Consider the following 19367-nt stretch of genomic DNA (forward strand, 5'->3'; position numbering starts at 1 on the left):
ATAATGGTCACACAAAATGTTCAGTGTTTTTTATGACATACTTTTATTGCATCCGACCCATCATTCCCAATTGTTCGGAATTTGATTCACTTTTTTTCTCTTCTTTTGGGTTTTGGTTTTTGCATAACACTCATCCGGATTTGGTTTTTTTTTATAATGTTGGGTTTTTGTTTTACTTGGATTTATACCTATATATTTCTTCCCCCCAAAAACTGCTGAAGTACTTTTATGTCACGAAAGATGTTTATCTCTTATCTTTCGTTTAGTGTGATACTCATTAAGCCCCGCGAGTTTTATAGGGTTTTCTGTTTTTTTTGTTGCTTTTTGTTCGCTTTTTTTAAACTCTTTGTTCGCTTCTACACATTTTATGTTTGCTTTCTTGTTTTCTTTTCCACTATGTTTCAGTTTGATCCTCTTACCAGTCCGAGCTGCTATCTGTTCCATTATTTGTTTTTGTTTTGTTTTCTTTTAATCTCATTAGTGATTGAATTCGGGTGACATCAACAATTTTCCCTTTCATCCTGTTTTCATGGGGGCTCGATAAACACACATTGACCCACACACACACACGCACACACTTGGGTGACATATCGTTTTATGACAACACATATTTATTCCTCATCAAAAACACATTTGTCATATTTTGTTTTACATGCTTTCACTAGTTTCAACTTTAATTTACTTTCGTTTTCATTCGTGTTGTTTTTTTCTATTTAAACTCATGCTGTTGTTTAGTTTCTCGCTCGAAACGCTTGTCTTATCATATTGTTTCACTTGCTTTTACGTTGCCGTCTACTACTTTTCCCATAAGTTGTTCAAGCGGTAAGTCTTTTTTCACGTTGTACCTCCTTTGTCGCTTGTCTTTCGCCGTACACCGTGCGTGTGCGTGTGTGGTTTCTACACTTATGTTCTACAACATGTATCTGGCATTGCATGCAAAATGGGACCACCGACATCGATTAGTCACAGAGACAGATTTGAGAGAATGGGGAAGGAGTTTATTGGTTTGTGAATTCCTCATCAAAAAAGGACTATTTCATTGAAATTTCATCCATTCATCCTTTCTAGACTGCAACACCTAATTGTAGTAACATTGTCTTCTCCTAACGATGGACAGAAAAGTGGTAAGTTGTTCTGTATGCTGCTTCACATAATTTCCCTATTATTGAGCTCGTGTTGTCCCGTTTTTTAAAAATAAAACAAAGTAAAAGTAGTCTCATAAACGCTATAACAAAAACAATGAGAAAGAAAACATTAAAAAGGCCAATCGTCACATAGGCGATTATCATTAAAGCCAGTCCTGCTGGCTTGAGTTTGGTTGACCTTCTTTGTAATTAGCAACACAAAAACGGAAGGCAAATGAATTTGACATAAAAAAAAGGAAAACCAGTTTTCAACTGAAGAAAATATTTTTTTGTTTGTTACTTAATTTCTTTGTTTGTGTGTATATGTGTTTTTGTTTGCTTTTTCTTTTGTTTTTCAGTCCTTTATATTTCTAATTCCATCCTCTAACTTTTCTTTCGGTCATGTTCCCCTTTCACACGTCTTCCAAAAATGTGTCTTTTTCTTTCTTATTCTACTCATCACCCCCCCCCCCCCCCATAAACCTTCACCATCGTGTTATGTGGAAAGACATACGATACATCTAAGTTAACACAGTTTAATTTTCTGCGCATCTCCGGACGATTCTTCAAAATGTGACTCCTGTTTTGCAGCTGTTTTGGTTTACTTTTATCGACTCTGTCGATACTAATCCTGCTTAGCGCTAGCTTCGAATGCATACACTTTGGGAAATTCGTTTCCAGTTGTTTTGTAAATTTACATAAAACACATAATTGGGGGATATTTTGCTACAGTAGTTTTGCGATTTGATTACACTCTACTAAGTTATTCCGTTTCGGGTAATGGTTTCTTAGTTATTTATCGTTTATGTTTGTGTTTATCGTAAACATGTTTCGTATTCGATTTCATTCCTTCTGATTCACTGATATTCTTTATTTATCCATGCAATCGATCATTCCTAGTTGATAGTTTCGATATAGTTTTGTGAGCTACACGGCTTTTTTCCTTAAATTAAGCCTTATGTAACCTAACTGGCATACAAAAACAAAATAGTTTGAAAGGATAAAACACACAGGAAACCAAAAAGGGCCAAGTAATCAAGAAAAGAAATCAACGGGATAAAAATAAAACCCAAATACTTGGTTTTAATGTATACCTCTTTATACCATTCATCATTTCTTGTGCTACACTAGCTCATCAATTGTTAATATGTTTTGATTTTCATTACGAGAGTCTTGTTTCTCTCCATTGTGTGCGGAGCAGAAAGAAAAAGAAGACACATCAAACTATTTACTTTCACTAAAATGGAGAAAAACTGCAGAATGATGCATTGTTTGTTTGTTTTTTTTTTTATAAGAATTTTTCAAAGTTCAGTCGTTAGTTTAGATGCAGTGACCATGTACCTGGCCACTACTGTTGAAGTAATAGCGTTTCGAGCTTACGAGTAAATTGAGCTACAATGTATGTATGTACAGTACGGTAGTAGAGTTGTATAGAATAGTGAAGAATTGGTCCATAGTGTGAGTGTGTGTTTACTTTTTAAATTTCACTGTGGTCGGTGTTTTATAGTTTCTTGCGTTAGAAAAAATGCAAACACTAACAAGGTGGTTTAAAATAAATGGCCTATACAAATACGAAAGGATTCGATTTTGGTACAGTGAAAATAGCAAAATTAATTATTGGAAGTTTTTAAATAGTAAGAACGAAAACACTGTTAGTAAGGACAAAAGCAATAGAAAGAAATTATGCTGGAAGTAAAAAAAGATAAGAAAAGGATAACAGCCTAATAGAAAAGAAAAACGTAACAGCCTAATAGAAAAGAAAACAAAAAGAAACAAAAAAAAACACACAAAAGCTACATAGTAAATCCATCTCTATGTCAATAAATTGTGCTGTAGGACCCGCATATGAAAGAAATGAAAACAGATATAAACATTTCTCATTCACAGCAAATCTGTCCCACCATCAATTGTTTCTTTTCCTTTTGAGACAAGTTTGGTTGTTTTATGTGTATTTGATTCTTTTTTATTATTATTCGTAGACATTTTCTTTGCTCATGGTTTAATGGACTTTGGACCGTGGTTTTTTCTTCTTTCATTTCATTCTTCATTGTTTTATTTTTTGCACAATTACATCCATCAATGTTTTTTTTAATGTGTTCGCTTTTGTAGGTAGAAGTAGAAATCGTAGTAAAAGTGTTTCAGGATTTTTTTCAAATATTTCCCTAGGAAGGTAAAATAAATCATGTAGCAATCAGTGCGCGCGTGCGCTCGCGTGTGTGTGTGTGTAGAGTGGTACTAGAAAAAGTGGAGTTTTCATCCATGCCCAGTTTTGATAACTCACGTTCATATGAATCCTGTTCCATTTTTGCTCTTTGTTGTTTACTGATCGTAGTCATTTGGTTTGACTTATGAAACTTTAAATTTTGATTCACTTTTCGGTTTTGTTTGTTTTGCTTGCGTTTTGGTTTTATTTACTATAATCCTATTTTCCTGTTTTATTTTCTCTTTGTTCTTGCTACGGTAGACTACGTGTCTTATGCGTAATGGAACATATTTCTTCCATTCTGACATAATGTTTGTTTACTGATAGTTGTGTACGTGTGTATATGAGGAGTTTATTGGAGGGGCCAGAGGAAGGATATCTATTCGAGAATTGGTATTGTATTTGTGTGTCTTGCTATTGTGCTCTTTTATCTGTTATAAACCTACGGTTTATCTGTTCCAATGTTAACCACCCTTTTGTTAACGTTTTGTTTTTGTTCTCATTTCTTTAAAGATGTAACTGTTTTGTTTATATTGTGCTCTGTTTTGTTTTCCTATTACGCTCTACATTGAATCAAACTAGCTTCCTTCCTCCAGCTTTGCTCTAGTGTTCTGTATAGTTGAAATGTCCTGTTTTGCTTTTCTTTTGCAAAATATGTTTTAGTTTACCATTCGTAACCATTTTGCATCGCAAAACTACAAACCGGAACAGACGTCATCGCTGGCGCTAGTGTTTCCTTTGCAACCATTATTTAATAATTTCTGTTTTCTTCGTTTAAGAAAATTTGCTGAACCCTAAATACACGCACACACACACCTAGAGTTGAGCTGACAAACACACCCACACACGGTTATATCGGTTTACCGAATGGATGTGTTCAGTTATAGGGAAAGACTATTCTTGCTCTTAGAAAAGGGTCTCTAAAAGACAAGATTACAAATTGGACCGAAATGGACAATGGCGGAGCGCATTACACACGTGGGGGTTACAGTACACCCGAATCGATACCAGACCGACCGGATGCCCCTTTTTAGAAGAGTCGAAAAATACATCTAAAAACAGTTACCAGGACAAGTTGGTGGTGGTAGTGGTGTTACGTTTTACAGTGTAAAACGTGCTTACTATTATTACATGTTTACCGTTATGTTATTTGTTTGCTTGTTTTTTTTTGTTGTTGTGTCTGTTTAGTTTATTGGTTTGTTTCTATGTTTTGCTTTTCTTTTCTTTCTGCTGACTATTGTTCACATATACGCTACGTAAGGTTCTGGCTCTGTTTCGTTCTATTTGCTCTTTCTCTAACGACAAAAACGGAAAGGTACGGTACTGTTTACTACCTTCTTTCTTTTGCTGTGACACATCACCGAACACACTGCACGCAATCATTTATGCGCTATTTTCATATTGAATGCATTGATATCGCGCAATGAAGGGAATATTTCCTTTTCTAAACTCCCCAAACTGCATCGAAAAAGGGCTTGGAAAATATTTCGTTGTAGAAAAGTAAAAACAAACAGTTGACTCGTCTTACTCGGATGTGATATTCGTAAAATGTGGATACGTTAACAAAACGTTTAATGAAGATTGAAAAGAAAAGAAACACAAAATAACCATTATTCGACTTATAACATCATCTTATCGAATTAGCATAAAATAAATAACACGTTTCTAGCGTGACTTTGTTGGTTTCGCTTTTTGCTAAACATTCGAATTAGTTTTCTGTTGCTAATAATTTTTTTTGCTACTGTTTTGCACGCTACTTTCTTCAAACCGGATTACACTTAAGATTGGAAGTTGAATTTGCCAGTTCTTGTGGAAAAGTTTCATGTTTTAGTTGAAATTTTCTGTTTTCCTTTTTTTGTTTACTCCATCTTGCTATTATCTGTTGTGCTATGTATAACTGTCTGTCCTACATACACGCTACATTGTTCATGTCGATTACCGTTCGTTTTGCAAATGTTTTGTTTGGTTGGAAGAGCTTTCTGTTTGAATGTGCACGCTTTCCCTTTCTTACTAATACTACCACTGTTCTTCTTGGGCTGGAACCAGCCAGCTTTCAAGTTTTGTTTTATGTTTTTATTTTTCTTCCCTTCGACTTCTAGCTCTAGCGATCGCAACAATCAAACGCACGCTGTTCCTTTCAATACTTTTTTTTTGTTTTCTTTACGATTTTTTCCACATGACGCGTACACTCACTATGAGAAGGAGAAAGAAATGAAATATACTTTACTTGCGCGTTTCTGAGTGCAACGGCAATGCAAGGGGAGAAAGTTTATAGTGTTTTTTTAATTACAAAAAAAAACAACAACAACGACACACACTCTCTTACATTCGAGGAATACCAGCTCCTTATTATAAAAAATAAACAGGGACGAACATGCATTATGATGATAGTAATGGGATCATATATACTAGAGAATGATAGTACAGTAGAAAATGTTGCGATCGTCCTGGTGCAAATGGCCGTTCAAAGATGGACGATCGCCCACCCAGCTTATTCTGCGCCTTCTTCGGTGAATGAAATTAGCGAATGAAGTGTGTAATGTTGGGGATGACATTGTTCTAGTAGCTGTGTGCGCTATACACCTTTGGCGTTTTGACAAAACGATCGTGTGAAGGATTGTATCTAAGGATGTGTGTACATAAGCTCTCCAGTAGTAGTGGGATTTGTTCCTCCGTTCCTGGCCTGGTGTGGTTTATGATAAAAACCCGGATCATCGTTTCCCTTTTCCGTGTTTCTTCCCCCTTTTTCGCTCTTACGCCCCAAAAACCTACACGCCCATGTTTGGCTGTAGTGCGCGGTTTTTGTTTTGCATCTTTTTTAAGCACCGTTTTCTAACTAAATTTTTTGTGGGGTATAATATTCATATTTTGCCTATCGTTAACCGGGGTTTTTTTTTGTTTGCTTTTATTTTATTTCGCCTATACTCCGCTTTACTATTTGCTACATTCTACAACACCAATGCACACTTAGCAACGATTGTTTGTTTGTTTGTTTTATTTTCGTGTGTGTGTGTTTTGTTCTTCTTTAGTTAATTAAATATGCTTACCACATTACCTTGACACGTTCATGTTTCCGATCATGTTTTATGTGTGTTTTTTTCGACATTTCTTTAGTTTGATTTCCTTGTTTCATCCTCCCTTCCTTGTACACTGTTTTTCACCACTAATTTAGTGAATGGAAGGGATGTTCTATGTTGGTTGTTGGTTTTGTTTACCTTTGTTTCTTTTTTTCTCTCTCGAATTCGTTTCCTAACGATACGAACATACACATACATACACCGCTAGCGGTTTTTAATTTTGTTTTTTGTTTTTTTTTCTGCAACTTGATCAGTTCTTGCGTCTTATGGTATAATGTTTTACATATTTCGTGTTTTTTTTCTCTCCTAAATCCATACATTTGCCGTGTGCTTTCGTTTTGCTTCTGCTACTATTGCTAGTGTAGCTGTTCAGTTCCGTTTAAACACAGACACACACACACACACTATTCGATATAGGCGGGAAGCATCGGTGGTAGGAATGAGCAAAAATGGGTTATCTTCTCCATTAATCGGCTAAAGGTTTTCACTGTCGGAAAATGATATTTTGTTTCCATTTCAGTTTTGGCGACGACTCGCACCGTTTCCAGTTTGCTCTCGTTCACCCCGTTGGTTTACTGTGGTTACTGCCTTCGATACGGTAAAAGGATGGAATGATGGAATGCGTACGACAGTGAATGTATGTAGCAACTAAAACGCATGTCTTCTGTTCTGTTTCTAGTGACGCAGCGTGCCTACAATGAAATAAAGGGAAGAAAGAAAAGCGTCATTATTAATTAATCTAATGATAAAAGTAGAAAAATCTGAAAAGAAACGTGTTTTTTTGCTACTCCCAATTAAGCGTGTAAATAAACAGCACAATGCTAACGAACTCATTGAAAGTTAATAGATCACTGTGGGAAATAGGTATGGAAAACCAGAACTCAATTAAAGCAAAACATAAACGTTCGTTAGACCAAACGCATTTCCCTTCCATCCTTCGTGCTAATCCTTTGCAAGATGAAACGATGTTTAAGTAGTTCTTGTACTTCTTTCCAGTTTTTTTCACATCTGCTTGCTTCAATTCATTAAAACCCCGTGAACCATAAAGCTTTTTAATTGGCGTACTGAAGAATGTTGGAACGGGATTTATTTTTTTTTCTCTCTGGATAAAGGTTTTTTTTTTGCTTTTGCTTTCTGTATGTGTTTTAGCTAACAACGCTTAACGGGTGGAGAAAAATGAGGACATGTTAGATCGACTTTGCGTTAACTTTTTCTTCCCCCTAAACCAATGACCAACCGTGGAATGAATCATTTTACCTTCGACAGAGATGTATGTGGTGCTGGAATATTGCACACACCATCTCATCGGTAAACCTTTCCGGTGCACTGGTTGCATACGATTGCATGGTTTTTGTGGTTAAAGTATATGGTTCGAGTTGTTGTACAACTTTGTTTGTTTATTTGTTCCTTAGATACTTTCCTGCTAGTATACAGCGAGACGAATTCCAGTAGGAAAAATCCATCTATCAAAGTTTTCCGTTCTCTCGGTGCTTTGATTAAGGTAAACAGTAAAGGGAATGAAATATCTGTGCACTTTGTACATCTACAGGTACACTCTGCTATGGTATTGGATTTATATTTCTCCGGTGCAACTAGCTGCTGCCATATGGTTTCGCCGTAGCGGTCAGTATGGATGAGGGTAATATTTTGCAATCGTTCTGGCCCAGGTGTATGGGGAATCGTTAAAAAATATGGTGCAGTTTTATCCTATATCGTGCGCTGGTGGTACAGGGCTACCAGTTGGGTTTATGGAGCATTTGCACTATTCCCCCATTTTGCCTTGAATATCTAAGGATTTTGAAAAATTGAAAAATCTTCAGAAATCTAAGAACTTTTAGAGAATCAAATCGTTTCAGAGCTTTAAGTATGTTCATAAAACAAATTCAGAGAAATAGATACTGATTATTCTACAAAAATACTGAAAACCCTGCATTGTTCGATTTCAAAACTACAACCCAACCACATCGCATATACTTTGCCCGTACCCGTAGAAGGAAGCCACAGAAATTAACCCAGGTACCAGTACCAGGGGTAAGGGGACGCACAAGTCGAACAGAAGGAAAATATAGACATCCTTCTCGTATCGCATCCGGGGGCTTGGAGCAAAAATGGAGTACAACCGAATGATAAAGTGCTGGCTGGCTCGGTGCATTATATTGCGGGTGCACAGGGAAAATAGAATGAAATTCCCATCGAAAAATGTACCCGCAGTGAGGAAACGCACACAGCTGTAAGTTCTGTTGGGAAAGGAGCTCGGAGGTATGAGATGTTCCTGTGAGGGAACCACACTTCCGAAGTACCATAAATCAAAACCGGACGAACGTACACAACCACACCTGTACTCGATGGTTTTATGGAATATGCAGGCGAGATTGGTTCGCGATTGGCTTCGGTGATCTCGGTGGCTTATGCAAAACTAATGGCACTTGCACTGGACAAGATGCCGAGCAGAAGGACACTAATCGGAGGTCAATCGGGTTTATCACCGGTATGCATCAATGGCATGTGCTGTACTGGCCGCAGTACATATTTGAATGATTTCGTACCAAGTTTTCCACTACGGCATGGTTCTGTTAGGACTTTTATGTCGATTAGTTGTAGCGAATGTTTTCCAGCTTTTGGTACATTAGCTATTTTTTAAAACATAAAACTTTTTTTTTGTAAATGGGGATTCTAATTTGTTTCAGAAAACAACATATTCTCACGAAATAATAAAAAATGTTATTTTGTTGTGCAAATTGCATAACTAGCGGCGTTTTTGGATTCGTTGTAGTAATCAGGTAAGACTTGCTGGGAGAAAAAAAGGAAAAGCTCCACGACTATTACTTCAATAGAATGATATTACCGTTTTAAACACCTTATTAAATAATTCAATATTAACTCACCGTTCGCACTATTACGTTTACAGCACGATAAATGTTAATTAGTAGCTAATAACTCCTCTAGTTAATAAACGCATTTTATCTACTTTTCCGAAAAAAAGAATAAACCGTTTAAAGTGTGTCCCACTTTTACTCTCGCGTCTACTGCTTGTTCCGCAATGAATGATGGTTCAGAGGATAACACCCCGCCGACATAAGCACTTAATCCGCTTGATAGCATTTAGTAATGAAAATAATGCACCCGATATACAGGCCCATGAAAACGGCATAAACAACGCACCATTTGCCATTTGGATTTGAAAGCATCCATCCATCTTACCGACACGATCTTACCTTTAACGAACAATAAAAAGTCTACAAGATTTTTTCCTCGACCGAAATTACCGAAATCGAATAACGGCACCCGCAAACCCACGGCACTCCCACTGATAACTGCAGCATAACTAAAAGCTTATGCAAAACGGCAACATAAGGGTGGGGTGCGTGTGAGAGATTGAACTCCCGCTGCCCGGCCATCCATCGGTCCAGGGAGGTGCTTGATGCCACATAAACAAGACTGATGGCTCTATTCCGTGTAGCTCTCTCCTCTCGATGGCTGCTTCGAATCAGTGTGCCCAGTTTGGTCTCGTGCGATTCGACATTTTCCCCGTTTGGCGAACGGCTGTACTTCGCATATTGATCCGATGCCATCCTTTATCTGCGCGAGAGGTTGGTTGGTGCGAAAAATGTATTTTCTCGTTCTTGCCGGCTTTTCCAGGTGATATCGAGCTAGTAGTACTGCTGGTGGTAGGAAACGCTATCGTACGTAGGTACATCTTCGTAAACGTAAAGCGAGCAGAATGGACGTTGGGTGATGATCGCGGGTAAGCGAGCAGCTTTACGGCGCGTAATCGAATTCCTTACCGGCTGGTATGCTCTTTCCGGATCCGCTGGTACGGCCAAATCGGGCGGAAAAAACGCATAAATTCAACCACCCAATTCATATGCGCACACGCACATAAACACACACACACAACCACCCGGATCGAATGGGCTTGTAAACAGATGGTGCACGGGCGTGTATGTGTGCGAGTTACGGTGTACAACAGCGTGTAAAGGCAAAATCTCGGTTCCCGTTGAGCCGCAACCACCACGCAATGAATATCCTTTCGACTCCGTTTGGCACAACAAAACACGGCCCATCCTTTTGCTCCTTTACCGATGGAAGCTGATATTGGATTATTTGCCAAGGTGCGAATAGTGATTTCCTTCTCCGTGGGAACACACACTTGCCCCTGCTTCACAATTCATTCCCAGCAAAGCATATTCGTTCGTGTTTTTTTTCTTCCTATGAAACCAAAAACCGAACCAGTACAAAGGAGGAACATACGCACATGCACAGTGGCACACACAGCAATACATACAACACCACTGCTGGCCATAAAAAGATATGATCAAGCTCGTGAAACGACAGCTTTATCACCGCAATGGGTCGGGTGTGCAGATGGAGTTCGTATGCCCACGGTTGTATAACAAACGGCCGCTACCGGAGTGGAAAGCCGAAAGCCAAAATCAGGTGCTGATACTTATTATTGGTAATCTGGGACCGAATGTCGGCATCTCGGGGTCTCGCACAACAAAGGACTACCAAACCATACCTAATCGGACCGACCGTTCCACCTGATTCTTCATCGGGTGGCGCTACATTGATTTTACGAGACTTGCGCCACCACGCAGCAGACAGAAGGGAGATGCGTTGAAGTGGTTTTAAATTTTAAATAGATTTGGTTCAATTTTAAACATTTTAATTATGTTTCTTAAGTGTTATTATCATTGCCGGCGAACAACTGTGAACAAATTAGTTTGACGTCTTTGTTTCATATGAAAACATTATTCCGTTTGCATGCAATGGCGGATCAAGCTTTTCAGAGGCCCTAAGCGGCGTGTATTCCTATCCCTGCACCTTCTGTAGATGTACTTCCATCAGTAAAAATTATTGGGGTTGTGCGTCCAAGAAGAAAATGTAGCCATTGGTGCCATCTATCGACCACAAGTTAAAGATTGGCGATCCGTTGGATACCGACCGAGTTATAGGCAAAATTTGGTGCAAAAATGAGAAAAATTTTCATTTTTTTTTAATTTTTTGATTTTTTTATTATTTTTCACTCTTTTTTTATTTCAAGCATTATTTGAGTGAAAAGAAACTCATTGCAACCCATTGGCATTAAAATAAAACAATTTATTTTTTTTTGCAAAATTTCCCAAAAAAATCGTAAGGGGTAAGCCTTATGAAATTTTCGTGTTGAAATTTGTTTTTAAATTTTTTTCTGATTTTTTATTCTTTTTTCAATTTAAAGCACTATTTAAGTGAAAAGAAACTTATAGCCACCAATTTTCATTAAAATACATCAATTTATAAATTTTGCTAAATTAATTACTCACAACGCAATCCCAAGGCCCCACAACCGACACCGTGTTGCAATATAGTAACACATGCATATTGAACTCTAAAAGCGCCAAAAATTTAGCTGCCCCTTTAGCATCGGGACCCCGCGCGGCCACTTAATTTGCATAGTGGATGTCCGATGAGTGGATTTGTGTTTTAAAATTATCCTAAAAACACAATTTTCTATACGAATTGCATGCTTTGAGGAGTATTTTCAATTGGGAAGCTACTCCGAAAGACAGCTAGTAGTGCGAAACTTTGAAAGGAGATATCAACCTTAAAAGAACCTCTAAAAGCCGAACCGTTTATGCTGGTGAGTTGGTGTGTGTTAAATATTGATTTCATCTATCAAGTCCATTACACTTACCGGAGTAACCGATCGCGAGGACCTCGACCGGCAGGGAACCTCGACGCCGGGATAGAAGACTCTCGTTGTCGCCGTTTCGCCGGTGACCCGAATCCCGCTTGATCCGGTACCACGCATTAGAGGAGGACGAGGAAGATCCAGCACCGTTGCTGCCACCTGCCGCATCCTCGGACAGAATGGGGCTGAGAATTTCTGCACCACCGGACGATCGCCGTCGGATTGCCTTTTTCGTGCTGCGCCGCTTGATACTAAAGCTGCTCCGGAGGGCCACATTGTTCGTACTTTCACAGGGTACTGAGCCACGTCGTTGCATACCGGCGTACGGCGGTGCGACAAGGCTGTTGGGAAGCTGAGCGGTGTTGGAAGGAACGCCACCTGCATTTACACTACCTCCAGCCGTACTTTGGGATGATGGAAGATCTTTAGAGTCTGCGATAAAGGGAGACAAAAAACATGCAAGTTACAGCACAGATAAGGATCGATCCTGAGCTGAAGCACACTTACGCATGAGAGCGTCGACGGGCATCGAGCCACGGCGCATTAGATCGCAAGTTTTGATGATGAACGATTTGCCGATCTCGCCGACAATTCCGACACCTGTCCCAACTCCGCTTCCGGAAGAGTCCGTTGGTGCGCTCGTTTTCGTGGGTAGCGCCACAGTTACCGGGGCAGATCCACGCCGCCTGCTAAGAGTTCGCTTCAGCATCGATGGGTCGAGGTTTTCCTTCTGGCCGAGTGACAACTTCGGTACCTTAATCTTGCCGGCACCATCCGCCTGGGATGAGCCCGCACCGTCCGATTGTTGCTCCCGCTTGATGCTATCCTTTCTGGTCGCGAGTACACGACCGCGAGATTCGACGTTTGATAAAGCGGCCGGTGCGTTCGTTGAGCTGCTGTTCGAGCTGGACGAGTGCGATTCGAGCAATGCTTCCGGGCAGGCACCGAGTTCGGCCTGTGACGACATGTAGCGCGTCCGGACGTACGGCTGCAACGGTGGGAACGTTTGCTGGCGGATCAGATGCTTCGAGGTGCCCACGGTAAGCAGATTGGCCGTGTTGCCCACACTCACTGCACCGTGCAGCACGAGATTGAGCCGATCACCGCAAGCACCGTCCGTCATGGAGGCGATACTGCAATCCGGCAGCAGGTTCTCCGCACTAAGCGGTCGTTCACGATCCGCGGTGCTGCCAGTGGACGAACCACGCGCTCCACGATGTAAACTATCACTATCCGAGGAGAAGATTGACAGTGAGTCAGCGTCGAACCGGTGTTCGTCACTCTCCTGGATCGATTCCGGTGGCTGCAGGGTGAACTCACCGCCACCGCCGGAACCGCCGCAAGATCGTCCACCGCTCGATGATTCCTTTGCTGGCAGAATGATCTTCGGGATGCAGTGCGTTGCCGGCACGGAAAGACGTCGCTCATTGCGCACCCTTCCAGCAAAGCCATGATTTGCGGACGCTACCTGGAGCGAACTTCTTCGTCCAAGCTTTGCCATCGCAAACGGTAGCAGCACCTCCGAGCTGTCGGACAGATCGGCAAGATGATGCGAATCGTCTGCCTCATCCTCACCGCACACAACACCATCATCATCGCCACCCTCGATGTCCTCCTCGTCCAGTAACTCCGCATCCGAGATTTCCGTGCGCGTCTCCTCGTTAATCTCCGCCTGCAGCTTACTCTCCCACTGTGTCTGATTGTACTTCAGATGGTGCATCATCGAGTGTGATAGGTCCGTGCGCAGGAACCGATGCCACTCGTCCATCAGCGGTGTGACCACGAACTTAAAGAACCCGGTCTGTATCTTCGGTACGGTCGTCGACTGCCGATCGCACAGTGACGTTACTGGCAGGTTTAACTGCCGCTCGTAATCGCCTTGCCGGAAGAACTCTTCGCACACCTTCATGCTCCACTTCTTGCTAATGTCCCACGGGCGGCACGGGTTCGATATGTCGGCACACTTGAGCGATATCTGCAGTATGAAGTGACGGTGGGTGGTGTCGCGCATATCCAGCGCATCCCGGCTCAGGTAGTCGCGGAACCGGCCGATAAACTCCTGCTGCCGCGTAATGTCCGTCGCCAGTATTAGAGAGCTGATCTGTTTCTCCAGCTCGGGCCGGATGTCCTGCACCTGTTCGGCGACACCGCTCTCGAGCAAACACCCGATCGCCGAACGCCAATGGTGGTTCTCCAGCACGGAGGTGTTCTCGTACAGTGCCGCCAGATGGTTGGAGGTCGCTATCAGGAACGGTTGATTGACGCCCGGATGGTCGAGATCGTGCGTTACCGCACCGATCAGTGACGCCATGATCTCGAGCGGGCTCAGATTCTCCAGTATGCGCTTTTCCTGCAGGAAGCAGTGCATCGCTTGCGTTACGTCGGTCGCGTGTATCGAGTTGTGGTACGGGTTCGTGCTGTGGTAGCCTTCCTCGATTAAGCTAAACAATTTCCATACTCTAACTACGTCTAGGTTGAAGTGGTCTAGCAGCCCGTACCAGTGGAACAGATGAACACATAGAACCGGCAGTGAGCGTCCTGAAAGCAGTAAACAAACAAACGAAAAAAAACGTCCATCTTCATTAGTAGAGCATGCATTGCTGGCCAGGAGGCTGTTTACAGCCTGCTTCAACCTTACCACCAGTCACCGTCTCGAGTGTGAACGCGTTGAAGCGCCAGTGGTGCACGCGATCGAGTATACACTGCACCTGCCCGTGAAGCACATCGTCCAGGATGGCTTGATCGAGGGCGAGACTGCGCGTCAGCAGCTTCTTTCTGCGGCGCTTGTGCATGGTTAGGAAACGTCCGGTACAGGCGTGCCGCCGCCTGGGTAGTTCGCCTCGCTCCTCTGCCATCAGGGCCTCGAACAGGGGTCGATCTTGATCGGAGATTCTTCGCAGGTTGGTGGTCGTGGCGGCGGCTGCTGCACGTGGGCCGTTCAGTGCACCTTCGTCGTCGTCGTCGTCTCCATGCATTAACATTACGGTTGGGGTTGTTGCGGTGGGCGTAGTTAGCGCCACGATCGTCGTCGTAGCTGCAGCTGCTGGTGCGTTGCTAGATGTGGTTGCTGCAAGAGAAATATGAAGCAAAATAAACATTAGATCAGATGGCAAGATTCAGATAATTGATGGTTAAATTTCAAGATGGCGATGAAATGGAAAATGTATATCTACAGGCTGTTATATTCAACTTCACTTCTTCAATAGCTTCGTCGTTTCATCCTCTTCATTCGTGTTCATTTAATTAATTAACTTTTTACTAATCAATATTTTTCTTATTCATTACTTTCCTCAGCAGCTTTTTGTTCTTTTGTCAACGTGGTTTTAGTTTATTAATTCGAACATTTTATGAGTATAATATCATGTTTCATTCTTTAAAACAAGAACACAAAATGAATCCAAAATGACATTTTAATGTCGGTCGTTAAACTTTCCCCCCCAAAAAAAGGTAGAACAAACATCTTTGTTTAATAACACAAGCTAAAGTATCCTTTAAGCAGTACGCAAGATCGTGAAGTAGAAAGTTTGTTTTATCGCTTTTGTAACTTCATAACCTTCGGCGTTCGTCAAATGCTAGAGCACCGTTCGGTGCTGATGGTACTGCCTAAGAAATGTGGCATGATTTTCCATTCCGTGCAGCAGCGATTGTGTTCGATGTTGGTCTAAATTTTTAATGATGTTTTCTTACGTACCGCACCGCATCGAATTGCTTTCCGCTCCACTACCGGTCGTGACATGAAATTAACAAAATAACAGTCCCTCACCTGCAGGGAGGTAAAATCGTTCCCCTATATGGTTTAACTTGATAGGAAAAATTGCACCGCAAAAAAAAACCTTTAAAAAGACAGTGAAAAGAAAAACGAACCTCGTTTCGGTGGAGCTTAAACCGCCTTGACAAAAAAAAACGCAAACACCCATATGATTAAGCGCATAAAAAAGTGCAAAAAAAGAATAAACTAACGTTCTACTGCAGCGACAGTACTGTACCGACCGGCGAGAACCTGCGATAGGAACCATATTCCATTTTCGGTTTCCGTTTCCTGCCCACTTCCGTTCCCATGCATGTGGTATGTGTGTGTTTTTTTTTGTGCGAACGACACAAAAACCGTGTGCTGTGGCCAAAAAACGCAAAAAAGCAAAAACATAACATAAAACTTTTTGACATTTTTCTTCTCCCGCGGTGTGTTTGTTAGCGTGGAAAACTTTTCACTTATTTTTTTCGGTACTTTCTCTCAAAACAAAAACCGCTTTTCGCGCGACGGATAAGAAAGACACCGACCGGTATGGTGCGTATGCGCTTTCCGGTGTCCGGGGTGCCGGGCGACGCCAAGGACAACAACACACTGTTGATGCGATTTGAAGTGAAGTGTTTATCTTGCCGACTGTAGCGGGCGGGGACCTGTGTAATGAAAAGCGGACAAAGCCAACTTGTTGGCGTGGTTCTTGGGGCTGACTGGCTAGAAGGTTTTGTGTTCTTTTGTTCTGCTCTGGGGTATAGAAAAGAGGGTGGGAGATTACTTTTTTTTGCGGGCATGTGTGTGTTGCGCCAAACTCCACGTTTCGGTACGATTTCGATCCGATTTTGGGGTTGACGCAAGTGAGCATAATCGTGAAAAGTCATGCGGTACATAAAATGATCGTCACGCATGTTTTTCGTGTTGCTGTGGACAGTGTGGTGGCAGACGCAGTATCGCTAAATGGTCGTCCATTTTGATTCGTCCAGCTTCATGCGTGCGCTAGGTTGGTAAACAAAAAAAAAAAACAAGAGCGCTGGTCTGGAAAAACACATGTGACACGGGGATGGTGTGAGAACGTTAAAAGCATTCACTCACATCAGCTGGCAAGTGCCCTGTGGTGAAAGTAGCTTTTCCGGTTTCCTTACTTTCTAATCTAGTTAAATGTTTTTGGCAAACATTCTGCTATGCGTAAAATATGAACTTTCACAAAGCAATGTAAATTCAATTCTTTCCGCAAGCAAAAAAAAAGTCTTCCAGGCCTAAACAATTGCAACAAAGGCCTAATGATTGGGAAAGTAATAACACAGCATCCCTTCGGCTATTTGCCTGTTTTTTGCCAGCACTCGGTTGGATACTTTTCCTTAAGTAAGCGGCGCCGGACACGGTCACGGAAGTGAAATGGGCATCACTTTTATGCCTGCTGAGCACCAACCGGGCGGCACTACCGTTCCAACACTCTCGACATCAAGCTGCGACATAACGACACTAACAATCTACTACCCCTCGGTGCCCCGAAAAAATGGGAGGAAACATTTGCCCTCCCCCTTCGTCGCGCTTGGCTGGCAAATCAACTGAAAGCTTTAATCCTGTGTTGATGTGGCGAAGGAAGAAGGAACAAAAAAAACAACACCACGAAAATCGAATCGTGTGATGGAAAATAACCATTCCGCAACTGGGCCGGCAGATTTCCGACAGCAAACCGCCACACTAAAATGATGAGTGTGTTTTTGCTACTACTGGATGGAAACGGTTTTCGGGTGCAAGCTTTTGAGCCCCGGGAATGATGTGATCCAAATTTACGATGCGTACGGGGCGTGATTTAGCGATGGAAGGTTTGTGTTTTCTTTCTTTTCTTTTTTGTTGTTGCTTGGTTTCGCTAAACCATCAGGACGACCATATGGGTGTCGAGCGTTTTACGAGCTTTCATGCAGCGAGCGCACCGTCGAAGCCCCGAATATGTGCGACAAAAAGCTTTTAGACCTGTCAGCGGGATAATGGAGGTCTTTAAACGAATTCAAATACAATCGAATCGGTATATTTTATAGCAAAACGGTACAAATAATTAAGATTTCATAACGATTTTGGAACTTAAGCTTTCTTTTGTAGCATGTATCGTATGGCTTTATTTATGTCAACAATTTATTGATTTGCCGTATCTTGGGGTGGGTGAAAGTAATTTGGAAAATGTTTTGTTCAAATATCTTATATTGAAGGTTGAAGGACTTCAATAAGCAAATGTAAAAATATTTCAAATATACTCCGTTTCCTACACGACCGATCGACCATGTTCTATCTATTACACACATGTACACTTACGCAAAAGGTTCAAAGAAAATTCTTTTGTTTTATTTTTCTTTCGAACAAGCTTCCACTTGTGTACCTAAGGGGGACATCTTCGTTCGGTTAGTTTCTTAGTGCGAACATTATTTCCAAACCTTCCGAGAAGCTCGATTTAAACCCCATAAGCAACTGTGAACATCCTATGAATTAAGTGGAAAATTCCATCTCTCTTTCAGCATGCAAAAAATGAAGAAAAGAAAAAAGAACGCTCTCACAATTTCTTCGAACGAATCCGGTGGACATTTTCCAACTACTGGCGCGACCGGCGAGGCAAAAGTGGAGAATGGGTTTCGCAGGGAGAAACGATGACAATGAAAAAGAGGATAAAATCTGACAGTAAAATTTATTCTTGCAAAACTTGTTAACCCACATAAAAACATCCTATCCGACAAAAAATAACGGAGGAAAAGGGAACCGTACCAGGGTCCAGGGACATTTGTTCGCAGTAACTTTCTGACACGATTTTCGTCAAAACGTTCGTCTTCTTTTTCGTACTTTTTGTGTTATTGGTTTCTTTTTTGGCAATAGTCAAAATCAAATTTTTGTTTTCTTTTTGAGAAGGATATGTTTGTCAAGAATGGACGACGGAGTTGATCTAGCAGTTTTGCAGAGGAACAATGGTGGGCTGAAAACTGCATCCATGTCCGGTAGCTGTAACCCAACACGATGGGACACCCTGGGTAGAGGAATCAATCTCATCTTGGTGAAAATTAAAGGTCACCATAATCCTGTTAAGTTCCGTCTTTTTCGTGTTCTCGCATTCATAACATCAGCCGAATAATCGCTTGCGTTTGGTACTCTCTCCCCCCGTTAAGGACCACAAAAAGAGAGAAAAAAAATGGAAACAACCAGTGTATACGCAGCATCACAACGTGAATGATGTGCTTGAAGCAAACCGGTAGGGGGAGAGAAAAACGAATTTGGTCCGGTCGAACGGACACGGCGTAAATCTAATCCCGAGAAATTGGATTCGGTAAAACGGTGATCCTGTGTGGTGCGGAAGGTTTCGATCGCCTCGGCTCGGACAATATTTCTTGCGGATTTTGCACATCAGCGCGACCGTCATACTGAACGCCGGCAATGAAAAACCCTGCCCTTTCCACGTAGCTTAATGTTTGCACGATTGAAGACACCCCATCAAATGGCTTCGTTATCACCGGAAATAAATTTCCGCGCTTACTGAACTTCACAGCCACACACATTCTCTCTCTCTCGC

At 41.7% G+C, this 19367-nt stretch overlaps 1 protein-coding gene across 10 annotated transcripts in view; it reads right to left on the reverse strand.

Annotated features, from left to right (window-relative positions):
* Positions 1 to 19: 19 nt before the first annotated feature.
* The window catches only part of LOC125772269 (uncharacterized), a 135079-nt gene continuing 115731 nt past the window's right edge, over positions 20 to 19367 (reverse strand). For all 10 annotated transcript variants that reach the window (XM_049443794.1, XM_049443793.1, XM_049443802.1 and 7 more), the window contains 4 exons: positions 14714 to 15142; positions 12583 to 14613; positions 12079 to 12507; positions 20 to 7096 (listed from right to left, as the gene is read on the reverse strand). In XM_049443794.1, the coding sequence (XP_049299751.1) occupies positions 7080 to 7096; positions 12079 to 12507; positions 12583 to 14613; positions 14714 to 15142 (2906 nt within the window). In that variant the 3' untranslated portion in view covers positions 20 to 7079. The remainder of the gene's footprint in view (positions 7097 to 12078; positions 12508 to 12582; positions 14614 to 14713; positions 15143 to 19367) is intronic.

This window comes from Anopheles funestus, chromosome 3RL (assembly GCF_943734845.2).
Source record: "Anopheles funestus chromosome 3RL, idAnoFuneDA-416_04, whole genome shotgun sequence".
NCBI classification, from domain to species: Eukaryota; Metazoa; Arthropoda; class Insecta; order Diptera; family Culicidae; genus Anopheles; species Anopheles funestus.